Source organism: Nothobranchius furzeri, chromosome 7, assembly GCF_043380555.1.
Source record: "Nothobranchius furzeri strain GRZ-AD chromosome 7, NfurGRZ-RIMD1, whole genome shotgun sequence".
In the NCBI taxonomy this organism is placed as follows: domain Eukaryota; kingdom Metazoa; phylum Chordata; class Actinopteri; order Cyprinodontiformes; family Nothobranchiidae; genus Nothobranchius; species Nothobranchius furzeri.
Genome location: NC_091747.1, coordinates 78,975,869 through 78,991,077, shown reverse-complemented (window position 1 = coordinate 78,991,077; position 15,209 = coordinate 78,975,869). Strand labels below are relative to the sequence as shown.

Genomic DNA, 15,209 nt, shown 5'->3' with positions numbered 1-15,209 from the left:
GTGTGTGTGTGTGTGTGTGTGTGTGTGTGTGTGTGTGTGTGTGTGTGTCTTTGTAAGAGAAAGCAAGCATTAGCTCCCTGTCATCACTTCATCATGTGAGCTTGTAGAGGCAGATGTGGTGTGTGGGGTTGTAAAGTGGTGGCTTCAGGAAAGAGTAACGGGTGTTAGCGTTGTGTCACCGGTAGCAGAGCACAAACAAGGAAAGCTGAAGCATGCATGATGCGTATGCACAGTGAGTGTGATATGATACATTCTGGAAAGATTCACATTTTATTGGCCTAGCTAGCAAATAACACGGGTATGTAAATGTGTGGCGGTTCTGAGTTGAGCGTGTGTGGAAGATGAGAGGCAGGGTGTGACGTGAACAGCTGGAGAATGAGTTGATTGATGATCCTGCAGCCACGTGAGGGTGCTGATCTCAAGCCAGCTGAGATGCTGCAGCCACCGTTACAAAGACAAAAAGTGTTTGGGCCTTCCACTGCTGATCCAGCTGACACAACAGCCACATTTCTTCTAAAAAGGTCTAAATGAACTGAGCAGAGAGGAGCGTGCAGACAATAGCTCTCATTCTTCGCTCTTATGAGGTGGACGGGTCAGAACATGCACGCTGAACAACACCCTGCCCTCACTAAGAGTCCGCTGAATAAGGTCAGCTGTTTTGACCCCATAAAGTCAAAGTGGTTCAGTCCAACAATGAACCTGACATGAAAGCCGTGTTGTCTGGTGGAGAGTCTCACACCAGGAGGTGGCGCTTCTTGTGCAAAGCGAGGTGATCTGAGCGGGAAAAGCTGCGTTCGCAGTCGGGACACTGGAACGGTTTGACTCCTGTGTGCTTGCGAAAGTGTCTCGTCAGCTCGTCTGAGCGGGCGAACTTCCACGTGCAGCCTTCCCACATGCACTTGTAGGGCTTCTCGCCTGCACAGAGAACCAATCAAATAAGACTTAGAAATGATCAGGCTGAGAGATGTTTGGTAAAAATGGCATCATCTGCATACTTTGCATTGCATCACCCCTGTTTTCCTGGTCTAGGACCAACAACTCAAATATCTAATCATGTTATAACTCCAGCAGAAACGAAGGAAAGTGTATGATTCTCTGTTAGTGCCGCTGTGCATCAGATACCATGCTACACCAGCTAGTGTTTCTAAAACAGTATGTTACCCTGAAATACCAAAATTCTGCACAGACATCATTTCTATCATCTTGACGTAACGTAGGCTGGGGTTTTCCTAGACGTGCACTAGCTTACCTTTAGGGCCAGCACAGATCTGTACTTCTTGTACACTTCTGGTTTAAGCTAATTCTGGTTTAAATAACAGAACACAGTTTTTATTTTTAATTTCCAATTAACTTGACAAAAAGGATTCTGGAAGTTGAAATTTCCAAATGCAAAATCTGATATTGCCAGCATGCATTAGCACTTAGTGATGGTGTGTTCACAGACCTTTTACAAGGACCAGATTTCTGGTTTTCAGATCACACGACCATGCTGGAAACTGGCTGGTTGTGATGACCATATTGATTGTCATGAAACTATAAAGGAACTATTCTAGGACTTTAATACAGCTGAATGTTACTTCAAAGAGGTTTTGTATGCATTTCCAGCAGAACGACACTGTTCGACATTACTTTCTTCGTGGACATGACTGGTTCTGGACCAAACTGCAAGTAAGCAGGTGTGATTCCTCTCACCGGTGTGTGTCCTGCGATGTGCTTTGAGGTGGGAGCTTTTGGTGTACACTTTGTTGCAGCCGGAGAAATCACAGCGATGAATTCTTCGCTTTTTCAGAGTGTCGGGAGAGTCAGGAGGGAGTGGGTGTTTTGCGCCAGTGGGAACTATTACTGATGGGGTTTTGCACCTAAAATAAACAGGTAGATGGAAAACACAGATCAGCTGCTTGCCATTTAACAATTCTCTAATGTGACCAGCAGATGGCACCATAGGACACAATTTACAATGTAAAAATTAAACAAGTTAAATTTCTCTCCTGAGCCAAAACAACTTCTGCCAGTCAGAAAGTTAACCCCCCCCCCCCAACCCCCCACCCCACCCCACCCTTTCTAGTCTGCCCATTTTTGTTTTTGTCCTATCACCACTGTTTCAGCTGTTTGTGTACTTCTAGAATTGTAGTGAACAACACATCACCAGTGTGTGACTACATCTCTGGATCATCGTATGTTTTCTGTAAAAGCCAAAGGTAAAGTCCACAGAATGATGTTAGAATAGATCACAAGAAGATGCAGCGTGCAGGACAGAGTGTGCCTGTGATCAGTCATATCCTGGAGGAGTTTGTTTGTGTTTGGAAGTGGCGGTTAAGAGCCGGTGAAATGTGAATCAATCCTGGTTAAAGGAATGTGCAAAATTCCCCTTCCACACCCAGATGAATACTGGTAAACCTGTCATTATCACACACACACACACACACACACACACACACACACACACACACACACACACACACACACACACAGACTTAAATGACATATTTACTGCTTGTAAAGCCAAATACATATTCGTGTGTGTGTGCGTGTGTGTGTGTGCGTGTGTGTGTGTGTGTGTGTGTGTGTGTGTGTGTGTGTGTGTGTGCGTGCGTGCGTGCGTGCGTGCGTGCGTGTGTGCGCGTGCGTGTGCGTGTGTGTGTGTGTGTGTGTGTGTGGGTCCCTTATTTCAGAGTTGGCACAGTGACAAAAACAGCCTGTAAGGACAACAACCCTGACACCTTCAGAAACGGTTGGCTTATAATCAACTTACACACACTTTTACACACTCACACTCACTCACACACACACTTACACACCAACAGATACAACTAAGTGCCAGTCTGCCTCTGACTATTACACCTAATACAAACCTACCATTAGTTATTCGAAGAAAAGCTTTAATTTAGAGAAAGATGAAACACAAATGTCACACAAACCAGACAAAAAATGCAGAAGAAGAAGAAGAAGGCAGATTATTAAAGAGAACAGAAAGTACCTGAAGGAAGGAAGGAAGAGGAGGAGGAAAAAGAAGAGGCAGGATCATATGAATTTGCATATTAGAGGTTCTTATGAGGAAACGGCAGAAAGGTGTGGCTGACGGGCAGGGAGAGGTGATAATGCTGCAGAGGAGTGACACATGCAAAACATTTCCAACATCCATGGCCAGAGCGCTGCATTTCCTCACAAACTGAACAAATATAGAAATGTGATGATCATTAACGTGGTTATTAGACAGAGGATGCTGTTGTTATGGAGCTTCGTGCATGAGCACAGATCGATGTTTTAAACAGAAAAAAGCCACATTCCTGGTTCTTAAGTGACTGACTTACTTACAAAGGCTAGCAATAAAGATGTATTAGTTCACATTTTAATGATCAGGCTAAGATGTTCACTGTTACCTTTGCATCGACATTTAGGTGGAAATAAAAAAGGGAGATACTGATCTCATAAAAGTAAATGTTATGTACCACCGCTGCTGTGTGAGCCACGAGCAAGACGAGACACGTTCTCTAGAGAAAACTAAATGTGATGTCGGGATGCAACTCGTTTACTTCGCTTCACAGACGAGCGTATTTGAGCTGATTGCCAAATAAATATGTTGATTGGATATTGCTCCAACAGGAATACATTTATTTTCATGAACTTGTTTTTCCAGAGTCGCGTAGCCATCGAGACTAGAGACAGTTTGAATCTGCCTCCCCTTCAACCGTCATGTAGAATTTCATTTATCATTCTCTCTCTCTGTTACTTACTCATAGTCAGGTGGTGTCCTGATGACTGATGATGTCATCCCGTGGCTGATCAGACGGTCTTGATGAGCGAGTTCTGGCTGAGGCTCGGTTTTGATGGTCTTGTGCAAGTCAGAGACATCCGCGGTCCTCATAGAGTGAACTGATGAAAAGAAGACATTATTTTTTCTGAACATATTAAATTCCTTGATGTGCACAAACCATCGTGTGATAATGAATTAAAAACACATGTCTCCATTTGCTCCTTTAGAAGTTATCTACATTTTAATCTCATAAAAAACATCAGAAATATACCATAAAGTACTGATTTAAAAATTCTGAATTCATCCACCAGAAAAATGTTGACTGACTTTAATGCAGAAATAGAAAATGTTCCCACCTGGTTTTCGCTCTCTGCTCAGATGGTGGTCGCTGTCGGCGGCAACCGACGAACTCACTATTAGGGGCAGGTGAAGATGAGGAGGGCAGAGGAAAGGCACCATGACCGGACCCATCACAGGGGCCATCACTGGGAAGGGCAGTGAAGGGGTGGGGGGCAGTGGTGGGAGAGCGTGGGAGGGTGGGGAGCGAGAGGAAGGGCTGTAAGGAGAAGACGGAGAGCTGAGAGGGGAGGGGGGGGAGGATGCGGAAGAGCACGGAGGGGAGGAGGAGGTGGATGAAGTGCGCCTGCTGATGGACAGGTCTACCGGCTCCTGCTGTGTCTGTGAGGGGCTGTTGGGGGTATGAGGCTGGGCAAAGGCCTGCATATGCATTCGGTAGAGGGTGCTCGGGTGGGGGAAGATCACTCCGTATGGTTCTGTTGGCACTAAGGATGAAAATGACTACAGGGGTAGGGAAGAGGACAGGAGAAGGAAGTGGTGAAGGGAGACAAAAGAACAGAGAGGTAAACATTTCCGTTCTGCCTAGAATACAATGAAAAACATGTTTCTGCAGCGCAAACAGCCAGAGTCAGTCAGAAAAAGTTTTAACTCAGCATTCTGCTGGAGAGCAGATAACTGTCCAGAGCACAGTCAGTGTGTTCATTAGCCTGGTGGTGTGTGTTTCCATTGTATGCAAATGTCTACTGTACAGCAGCATGTTTGTCCAGGAAGAACAGGAATGTGGGAACCAGTCTGTCTAGACATGTAGCAGGAGTGTGTGGAGGTGTGTGAGTGGTAGTGGAAGAGCCATCGGCGGCAAGTGGCATGTTCAGGCATGACCGAAGAACACTAAAAGCACTTCCAAGCATCTAAAGATATGATTACACACACACACACACACACATTACCGTGTTCATGTCTGTCTTTGGAGGGCGATCATACATCAACATGGTTGCACTGCAGGCCAGACTCCTACAAAATAAAGCACACAGTTGTCAAGGTACAGCTTAAAAACTCACACCACAGTTAAATCTGAGCCACTCCTGACAGTGTGAGCTGACACACTGATGATTAGTGGACTATAAACCAACCTATTAACTAATAACTCCTTCATTTATTCAATCCAAAACTTCCTGGACAATATTTCCCTTTCTGGTGTTGCTCCACCCTCCTCAGGCCCAAAACATCACGTCCTGCATGCCAGCATTGTACTGTCACCAGCATCGTGATGAAAAACAGGTCGATTAGGAAATACAAGCAGAGCTACCGGCATCTGAAGTCTTTTCCTGTTTGGCAGGAAGCTAGTTTTTTTTATAAGTACTGTTTTCCCTGTTAATGAAAACTACAAACATAAATATTTTATGACCTGCATTTTCAGTAAACTTGAGTATTTTCAGTTGTGCACTAATGAGCAAAAGGATACTTCAGATCCTCTGAATACAAAGGGTCTAAACTGAAGGACTGTGGCCCTGGAGAAGGTCTCTCAATAAATCTTACAGGTCATCAGATGACACAAGGAGCAAAGTGAAACTATTCAGTTTGTCTTGAGTGTCTGTCTTCTCTAGAGGCAGCAAAGGTCATCAGCTAAATCACTTGAAAGTGAATCTAAAACTCAAAAATAAGATTTTTCCCCCGCCACGTGAATGCAACGTTGCAAAGTAGGAATTATAATAGCATTTTCACCAGCTTGTGGACTCACAATTACAAAGTGATCATTCATAGCCTAGAAATCCTGAAAGAACGTAGCAGTAGAAACTGATTTGTTCAGCAGGTCATTTTGTTGGAACTTCTGCCGGTCCACCATTGGCCTAAACATTGTTATGTCGGGCCAATCACAGCGACTTCAGGTGGGCAATTGCATGCAGAGACACTTTAAAAGACGACTGTAGATTCCACCCTACGACAGAGCTGTATCTACGGGTCGTGACTATATATTGACACATATAGCATGGCTTGCCAGGCTAGCTAACTCACATTTACAAGTGCATCTAAGTCAATCTACACCAATAAACAGGCAGCCTTTATTCTGGTTTACATGCACAAAACCTGAACTAGCGAATGAAGTGTGTTCCATTCCGCTACGGTAGGGAATGACAAGCACCCTTTATGTCAGCGTTCTTCCATTTAGCAACATAAATAGTAAACAAATGCTGGCGGGAGTGACGCAGGTGGAGTTAAAGCAGGATACGCACATTAGCCGAAGGAATGAACAACAACAACGCTGCAGTACAGCTGATTTGGTACGTACTAGCGTCCGATGGTGTCACACGTGTTTCACTGTGGCAAAGGTATCATCAGAAGACTGCTTCTGGGATCTCGTCACTTCTAGAAGGGTGACTGTGCAACCGGTAACTGCTCAACCAGGGCTGCTAACTCTCACGCATCGAGCATGAGACACACGCATTTGACCCTCTTCACATGCTGAAGAATAAACTATTCTCACCCCGCTCTGACACCCCCACCCCCACACACACACACACACACACACACAATAGGTGAACGGGGGACAAACGGTCCTCGCGCAGACCCCAGTGTGTATACAGACAGCTCTTTTCTTATTGCTCCACAGGTGAATTGTAACATGCAGAAAGCAACATGTTTTCACAACTTCAACTAGGTTTAGACTCCGTTTTTATCTAAACAGGATTTCTGTAAAACTGTTTATGAATTTAAAATGTAAGTTGTGACGGCTAACAAACATTGTTGTCATCTTCCTCCACTTATCCGGGACCGAGTCGCGGGGGCAGCATCCCAACTAGGGCGCTCCAGACTGTCCTCTCCCCACTCCACAGCCACCTCCAGCAGTTCCTCCGGCTGGACCCCAAGGTGTTCCCGGACTACATTGGAGATGTAACCTCTCCAACGTGTCCTGGGTCGACCCGGGGGCCTCCTGCCAGCAGGACATGCCCGAAACACCTCCCCAGGGAGGCGTCCAGGAGGCATCCTGACCAGATACCCAAACCACCTCAACTGGCTCCTTTCGATCCGGAGGCGCAGCGCTCTTAAACAATGAGTACACAAGTCATTACTTATTAAAATGTTCATTTTCAGCAGTTAACTCCACCCACCAGGAACATGGGGACCCAATATGAGGCGAGTGATATGTTGTGGCACACTTTAAGGGTCACCAGTGTCTTCCCCTGAGCCCCTGATGAGCATCGATCTATTTGAATTGGAACCCGTGTGCATTGATGGGTCATTATCAGATGATGCATCTTTAGAAGATGAACCAAGCTGGTTAGTTGCTGCTTGTTTGGTTTAAACAGTTGAAGTGTAGTATGTTAATGATTCCTTGTAATTCTCAGCTAAGCTTCAGGAAAACAAAAACAATGTTTGCCACAGTGAGCTGATGGAGCTGTTCTGCACCTGCCATTGGGAAGAACCAGCAAAAGCCACTATTGGCAAGAAGTTTGGAACCTTCATCAAAATTCAGCAAATTGGTCTGATAACTTATCGGTTCAACAGGACGGTGTGTATCTGTGTAGTCACTCTAGTTTTACATTACATGAGCCATTCCTGCTTTGTTTTGTGTGTTTATTCCAGCTGTTATTAATGAAGCTATAATTAATGAACATGCGCGTGCGTGCGTGCGTGCGTGCGTGCGTGTGTGTGTGTGTGTGTGTGTGTGTGTGTGTGTGTGTGTGTGTGTGTGAGAGAGAGAGAGAGTGTGTGTGTGAGAGAGAGTGTGTGTGTGTGACCGGAGTGAAGTCTGGAGACAATTTGGGCTTTAATTATTAACAAATGGTCGTGAACATAAGCCAAATTACACCCTGTAGCACGTGCGCGTGCACACACACACACACACCCACGCACACACACACACACACACACACACACACACACAGGGTCCAGACCAATAAGAGAGCAGGGGGCAGGAAGGGTGATCAGTGAAGCCTCACCCTTTGCCCGGCTCCAAAGAAACAAAGCCTGCAGTCAGGTGGGAACTGTGTGTGTGTGTGTGTGTGTGTGTGTGTGTGTGTGCGTGCGTGCGTGCGTGCGTGCATGCGTGCGTGCGCGCGTGTGTGTGTGTGTGTGTACTCAGGGTGTGTTTTTTAATCCAGGTTTGAATAGTATGATGGTTCAACCAGAGGTCAAGCAATTGTCTCAGTGTGGTTGTGTATCATACACACACACACACACAGAGGTGACAAAAGCAGCAAGAATGATGCAGAAATAGATCAGAGCACGAGAACGAAACAAGGACGGCGGTAACAGGTACGCTCACAACAAAAACCACCCACTCTAACAGGAATGTTTCAGGTGTGAAAAATCAGCAACTATTGTAGAAGTTTCCCCAACGTGCAGGGCACGCACACACACACACACACACACACACACACACGCTCTCCCATCAGGAGGTCTTTTCTCTGAGTAAACGGATGATTTGGTCTAACTTCTTCTAGATCACATCATAATAGTTAAAACATAAAGGCCGGTTTAGAATCAGGAGACTGGAAATTATAAGAAAAGTTATATTCAAGCCAGAATTCAGTTATTTTTAAAAACATTAAATCAGGGTTCCTACAAGGTTTTAAAAAGTCTTAAAAGCATAGAATTTATGAATGTTGAACTAATACCCTAAAGCCTGAGCCTGAGAGCAGTGGACTCAGTGTTCTCCTTCACAAAGCTGGCTTTGGCGTGACCTTCATCACCCTTTCCTTATTCTGCTCCTTCTACATATTCTGCCTTTACTGCTGATTTCCCTCTTTCCTATTCATTTTCTCTCTCCCTTTCCTTACATTTTTTTAATCACAATAGTTTTTCTCCTTCTAAACATGTTTTTAATCTTTTTTATACTTTAATATATATTTTTTTGTTTTTGTTATTTTTATCTTGAGAGGCGCTTTATAAAAGATCGGTTTCTTTCTCTTTCTCATTACTGCTGCCACTATGGGGAGCCGTTGTAGTATGTGGTTTACAAACGCTTCTGTCTTTGAATATAATTTTAGACCGGACCACGGTCTTGTTGGGACAGCTTTGTCAAACGTTTGGCTCCGTGTTCATCTGAGCAGGCAGTATTCTAAACATGACTGTCAGAGACATGCAGCCTCTTTCAATGGTGGAAGATGATGGCTTCCAGAAGATAGTTGCCTCCAATCCCAGATACACACTTCCTTCTTGGACAGGGGTGCCTGACCCTGGTCCTGGAGGCCCTGTAACCAGCATCTTTTAATCGTTTGTCTTAACCGAAACACCTGATTCAGTGGCTGGAATCGCTGTTCAGCAGCTCATAATGTTCTGCAGTTAGTGGTCCACCAGGATTGGGCACCCTTGTTCTAGGTAGGATTTATATATATATATATATATATATATATATATATATATATATATATATATATATATATATATATATATATATATATATATATATATATATATATATATATATAGATGTGCAGATTTTCTCACACCTGAGTGTTTTGCTGCCAGTTACCCCCTGACTCCAGATCAGCGCTGCTGAAAAGACGTTTACTGTGTAAAGTGTGCGTCTGTAGGAGGGTGTACGAATACTGCATGTTCACTTTCTGAGAACAGGACATCTAGAACCTCACTTATCTCAGTCCACCTCACGCAAAAAACTAGAACTGCCTTTGGGCTAAAAGTACACCTTCGGCTCCTAAAAAACCACACGAGCGGTTGCAGGAACATACCATTCCTCTGGGCTCACCTGTCAAGGTTTCTTCTGTGAGGCCCGACTCAAGGAGTCTGAAAATAATGTGTGTCTTTTAAAAGGAGGTGCTTGAAGTTTTGAGTGCACACTGCTCATCACTGTGCTGTTCCAACGTGGAGGGACGAGCAGGCGGCAGCTTCTAATTAGAGTTATTTGCTTTAATCTGTACAGAGACAAACGCCAGTTGCATAAGTTCAGCCTGTGTGGGAGGGGACAGCAGAGACGTGCTCAAAGCAATGCAAAAAAAAAAAGAAATCTAGTTTTGCTGCAAAGAATTTTACTCTGTGGCCAGAAGGCTTCTGCAGTTGGAGCTGATGTCATTTTCTTTGAGATTTTTCCAACCCCCAGTTACAAATCTGTCCAGACGGGCTGACTGGACTCCCAGAGGACTCCTCCTCCTGCTAGACACAAATCAGGCAGCTGTTGCATCGTCTTCCCAGAGCCTCTTCCTCTCAGATTCATGAAAAAGTAAAGCATAAGTTGAAGGAGTCAGTATGACGAAAGGGAGGCACTACTTCAGGTGTTGGGGGTATTTTCCTTCTCGTGCACCATAGGTGTGCGTTTGTGCACGTCTGCAAATATTGTCCTTCTAGGTCAGTACAGCTACTGTGTACTCAACCCCAACCCACTCAGCAAACACTTCCTCCATCCCTCTTTTTCCCTTCTTTCTCCACCCTAGGACTCTAGTTGTTCTCCTTTCCTTTCGCTCACCAGCAATACCTCGTGTCCCTACTACTGTATTTATCTGAACCACACACCACTTCTCCTCTCATTCCATGAATGATATGAAACAACACCAGCAAAGGGGAAAATATTGCGGCTTGGAGCCCTTTGGCTACTGATTCAATCCCCTCTCCTACATGCACAGAAACACACACACACACACACATACGTTTTGTGCACACTTGAGAGCTGCACACAGACTTTCTGCTAGCTCAACAGAATACACACACTAAATCACTAAAGGGCTAAATTATTACAGACATGCACACATGCTCTAATGGCAACAGGCTGGAGATGATGAGATCACCAGAGAGACCAGAAACCTCTAGACAACAGCTTTGTCCAAGAACACACACACACACACACAACCTCTAGACAACAGCTTTGTCCAAGAACACACACACACACACACACACACACACACACACACACACACAACCTCTAGACAACAGCTTTGTCCAAGAACACACACACACACACACACACACACACACACAACCTCTAGACAACAGCTTTGTCCAAGAACACACACACACACACACACACACACAGTGGGAGACATCCCAGAGTTCCTTGCTCCTGACTCTGACTTTTTTGTCCCCCCAGCCTGGTTTTTTCCCGTCACCCTCTCCTCGTGTCTTCGCCCCTCTGCTTTATCTCACTTTGACATGAGATTGCCAAACTTCAGCAGGAACGTTGCTTCATTGTGTGCGAGGTAGAACATTGTGTCCACTCCGTAGCCCGACTCAAACGTTGTTGTTGACGTTGTGATTAGTCTTAATGTAGGATCCTAATTGGCTGACTCATTCAGGTGGTGAGCTAATATTCCAGTGCTCACACTTCCCCCGCTGGCTTCCTAACCTGGTCCCTCTTTAAGATTTCTCCCCTCTTCAAGCGTACCTCCCTTCTCCTTAATTTCCACCCCTTACCCAACTTCTTGTTCCTTACTCATAATAACAGAAGCTCTGCTGGCTTCTCTCACCTTGAGTCCCCCTATCCTTAACTTCCCGTTCCTTCATCTTAACCACACACACACACACACACACACACACACACACACACACACACACACACACACACACACACACACACACACACACACACACACACACACACACACCTACAGACACATAGGGGCTCTCTGCTAATCTCCAGCAGCAGACGGTTACAGGCCTCTAGACCTCAGGGGGAATCCAGAGGGGGCCATCAGCAGGGGAGAGGAAACAAGATCCATCATCACACACACACACACACACACACACACACACACACACACACACACACACACACACGCATGCACAAAAAAGAAAATCTGAGTTCAAACAATGAAATAATGTGAAACACTGACAAATGCAAATACATGTGCACACACAAGCAGAGTTTTGAGGTTTAGCAGACAATTGACGACAGAGGTGTGTGTGTGTGGGGGGGGGGGGGGGGGGGGGGGGCTGAGCAGCAACAGGGAATAAGGAGAGCGGAAGCCCTGAAAGTTCAATCCCACTGTTATTATTTCCACAGTCTGTGATTGGTTGGGGGGGGGGGGGGGTTAAGGAGAGGAGGAGGAAAAAAGAGTGGGGGGGGGGGGTTGCTGCAGGGGGCCTGTGGTTTCCTGTCTGGTTCCCTTCCCTCAACCACACACTGACTGCACCTCCCTATACCCCAAAGAACGAGAGGGGATGGGGCAGAGAGCAGCCGCTGTGACCAAACTCTGTCAGAATGGAAGTGGAAACAACAAAACTGAGACAGAAAATGGGAGGAAAACGAAGTGGGTTTCAACCAAAATATGACAAAACTTCAATGAACCTTAAAAGTGGAGAGGGGGAGGCAGTCAGTTCACACTGGCCCAATCCAGAAATGCTGTGTGTGTGTGTGTGTGTGTGTGTGTGTGTGTGTGTGTGTGTGTGTGTGTGTGTGTGTGTGTGTGTGTGTGTGTGTGTGTGTGTGTGTGTGTGTGTGTGTGTGTGTGAATGCACTTCAACATGACATACATGTGCGTGCTGGTATGCATCAGGTTGTGTAACCAGGAACAGCTTTTTGAGTTTACGGCCATCTGTGGAGCAGTGTCCTTCTATCCTTTAACTTGTGGAGAAACATTCAGGGGTTTAATGTTTAAGCTTTAATGTTCCCCTGAACATGCCCTTTGAGCAGTGTGTGTGTGTGTGTGTGTGTGTGTGTGCGTGTGTGTGTGTGTACACAGCCTTGCGTATTTTGTTCCACCAGATAACATCAGCATGTTGATTCAGGAACAGAGGCGTAGGGATGGGTGGGGCATTATGGGTGTGTGGGTGTGGACGAGCAGCCCTGATGCTGGACAAATAAATAAAAACAAAACTGGAGTCATATTTTTCCTTCGTGCTTCTCGAATGAGACAAGAAGCGTAAACCAAGCACAAAGAGGAGAGAAAGGGGAGAGATGTTGCCCTTATTCCACCCATCTACCCCCAACATCTCCCTCTCTCCTCCCTTCTTTCTCCAGGCTCTAAACAGGATAAGGGCTTCATATGCCAAGTGGAATGTGTGACGCAAGCCCAGGCCTTGAAACAAAGCACAGGAAATAGGGAGAGACAGTGAAACACACAGACACACACACGGAGGGAGAGATGAGAATGTTATAAATCTAAAGAACAGAGAAAGAAGCTTCAGGTGTGAAGAGTTGTGCAACTGTTGATCTCTGGTCTCACACACACTTGTCACACATAACTCCTGCTGGGTAGAACACACCACTCTGGCATCGTTTCATGTTCACACCACCACGCCATTCTGAACCAACATCTAACAGCAGGGATCAAAACTTACAAAAAGAAATTCTTTAATGACAAATATCACAAAACAAATAAATTATAACTACTCAGGCAGGCAGAAGTGGCAGATACTCACAAACGACAGGTTGCTTTTATTTATTGGATAATATAAGTAAACTCCCTTATAGCGACATTATATTTTTAGACGAAAAGTTTCATTTGTGATGAAAGTATAAAAACTCACATCACAAGAGTTCTGTGTTGTTAAGATGCTTTGTTAGGAAAACCTTTAGTATAAAAATACTTCAAATACATATTTTCAGATTATGAATCATATAAAAAATATATGGTGGTGAACTAAAAATTATATATTTTTATTTATTTTTACATAAATATGCTCGCCGTTTGAGACCTGACTGATGAAGGGAGCACGAATTTAAACTTTATTATTATTATTATTATTATTATTACTATAATAATAATAATAATAATAATAATAATAATAATAAAATCGCTACTAGCTGGCTGGTCTCACTGAACCAGATTTAAAAACGCGTTCCTAAAATAGTTCATTTGTAGTAAAAAATAAAACTAAAAAGTTTTGATGAAGAAAGTAGAATGCAGTCTCACCTCAGCACAGCTGACAGATTTGCTGCAGGAGCTTCAGATGGAGACGCGCTCTCTCTGTCTCTGTGTGTATTCCAGCGGGACAGATGGTAATTTCACTGCTGCCTTGCTGAACGGCACAAAACCTCAAAAACTCTGACAACACCGCTGAGGGAGTAACGCAGGCTACGCGCCGCTCTGCCCGGTGGCTGACATCCGGATCCAAACCCTCTCTCGCTCGCTATCACACGCACGGCCGGTGATCGGTAAAACTTCCCCACGTAACAAAAGACTCCGGTTCTCCTCCGCTTTTGCCTGACGGTGTGTTTCAGATCCGAGTGCCTTTCGGATTTTGTCGTTTAGGCTCTGCTGTTGTCACATGATCGTGTTTGTTCTCCTCCAGGGGTCGGATCACTGGGCGGGACCTGGCCCAGTCCCTGCGTGCGTGTTACAATGAAGTCCAGTCAGTCCGCCTGCAGAAGTGTAACTTTAGTTAGATAGTTGCTCAGATGAAGACAGAAGTGAGTCAAAAAAGTCATGGAAGTTTTCAATCAACACATTTTTTTTTGTCTATTTCGTTACAGAAACTGAAACTTTTAATGGCAGCTCGGAGCTGCCACACAGGTACACAACAAAAGTAGAGCTCCCATGTTATTACATAAAACCCTTTTTGTTTCTGACAATATACTTTTAATGATTGGACGTGCAGGGGAGGTTCTAGACTAAAACTAGTGGGGGCATGGGGGTAGCTGCTTTGTTATGCCCCCATAACTTGACTCAGCTCAGATCAGTGTGGATTACTTTTCCAAGTCCAACTGAGGCCCTGTCCACACGTAGCCGGGGATCTGCCAAAACGTAGATATTTTTCTACGTTTTGGCCTGTCATCCAGACGAAAACGGATCTTTTTAAAAACTCCGGCCAAAGTGAAGATCTGCGTTTTCTCCGTTTTGGGTGTCTGCGTGTGGACAGTCAAAACCGGAGTTTTAAGGTCCGCAACGTCACTTTCCGCAACAAAAAAATGCTGACATCACGTGTGCGACTTGTGTTTACACTAGCCGACAGCATGGATGCCCTCGGAGCTGCGCTCACTTTATCAATTGTCCAAGCGCTTTTTGCTTGTTTGTTTTTGCAAGCGGAACTACTGCTCCTTGCGGAAGACCACAGACGAAGGACGAGGTTAAGAACGGGGGAAGTACTGCCGCCTACAGGTCTGGCATGTCCTTAACAACATATTTATCCGGGTACGTGTGGACAGAGTTTGTTTTAAAACGAGGTGGTGTGGATGCAAGTTTTTGGAGGGGCGGATATTCGTTTTTTTTAAAACCCAGCTACGTGTGGACTAGGCCTGAGACACAAGGCTCTATGGGTGTGCCCATCA

The 15,209-nt window shown here is 45.1% G+C and overlaps 1 protein-coding gene across 1 annotated transcript; it reads right to left on the bottom strand.

The window, feature by feature from the left end:
• Positions 1 to 507: 507 nt before the first annotated feature.
• Positions 508 to 14,064, bottom strand: klf3 (Kruppel like factor 3 (basic)). Its single transcript, XM_070553815.1, has 6 exons — positions 13,855 to 14,064; positions 4,999 to 5,062; positions 4,111 to 4,552; positions 3,735 to 3,873; positions 1,693 to 1,859; positions 508 to 915 (listed from the first exon to the last, which is right to left on the bottom strand). The coding sequence occupies exons 2-6, from the start codon at positions 5,038 to 5,040 to the stop codon at positions 734 to 736; spliced, it is 972 nt and encodes a 323-aa protein (XP_070409916.1). The 5' UTR covers positions 5,041 to 5,062; positions 13,855 to 14,064; the 3' UTR covers positions 508 to 733.
• Between the last annotated feature and the right edge of the window lie 1,145 nt (positions 14,065 to 15,209).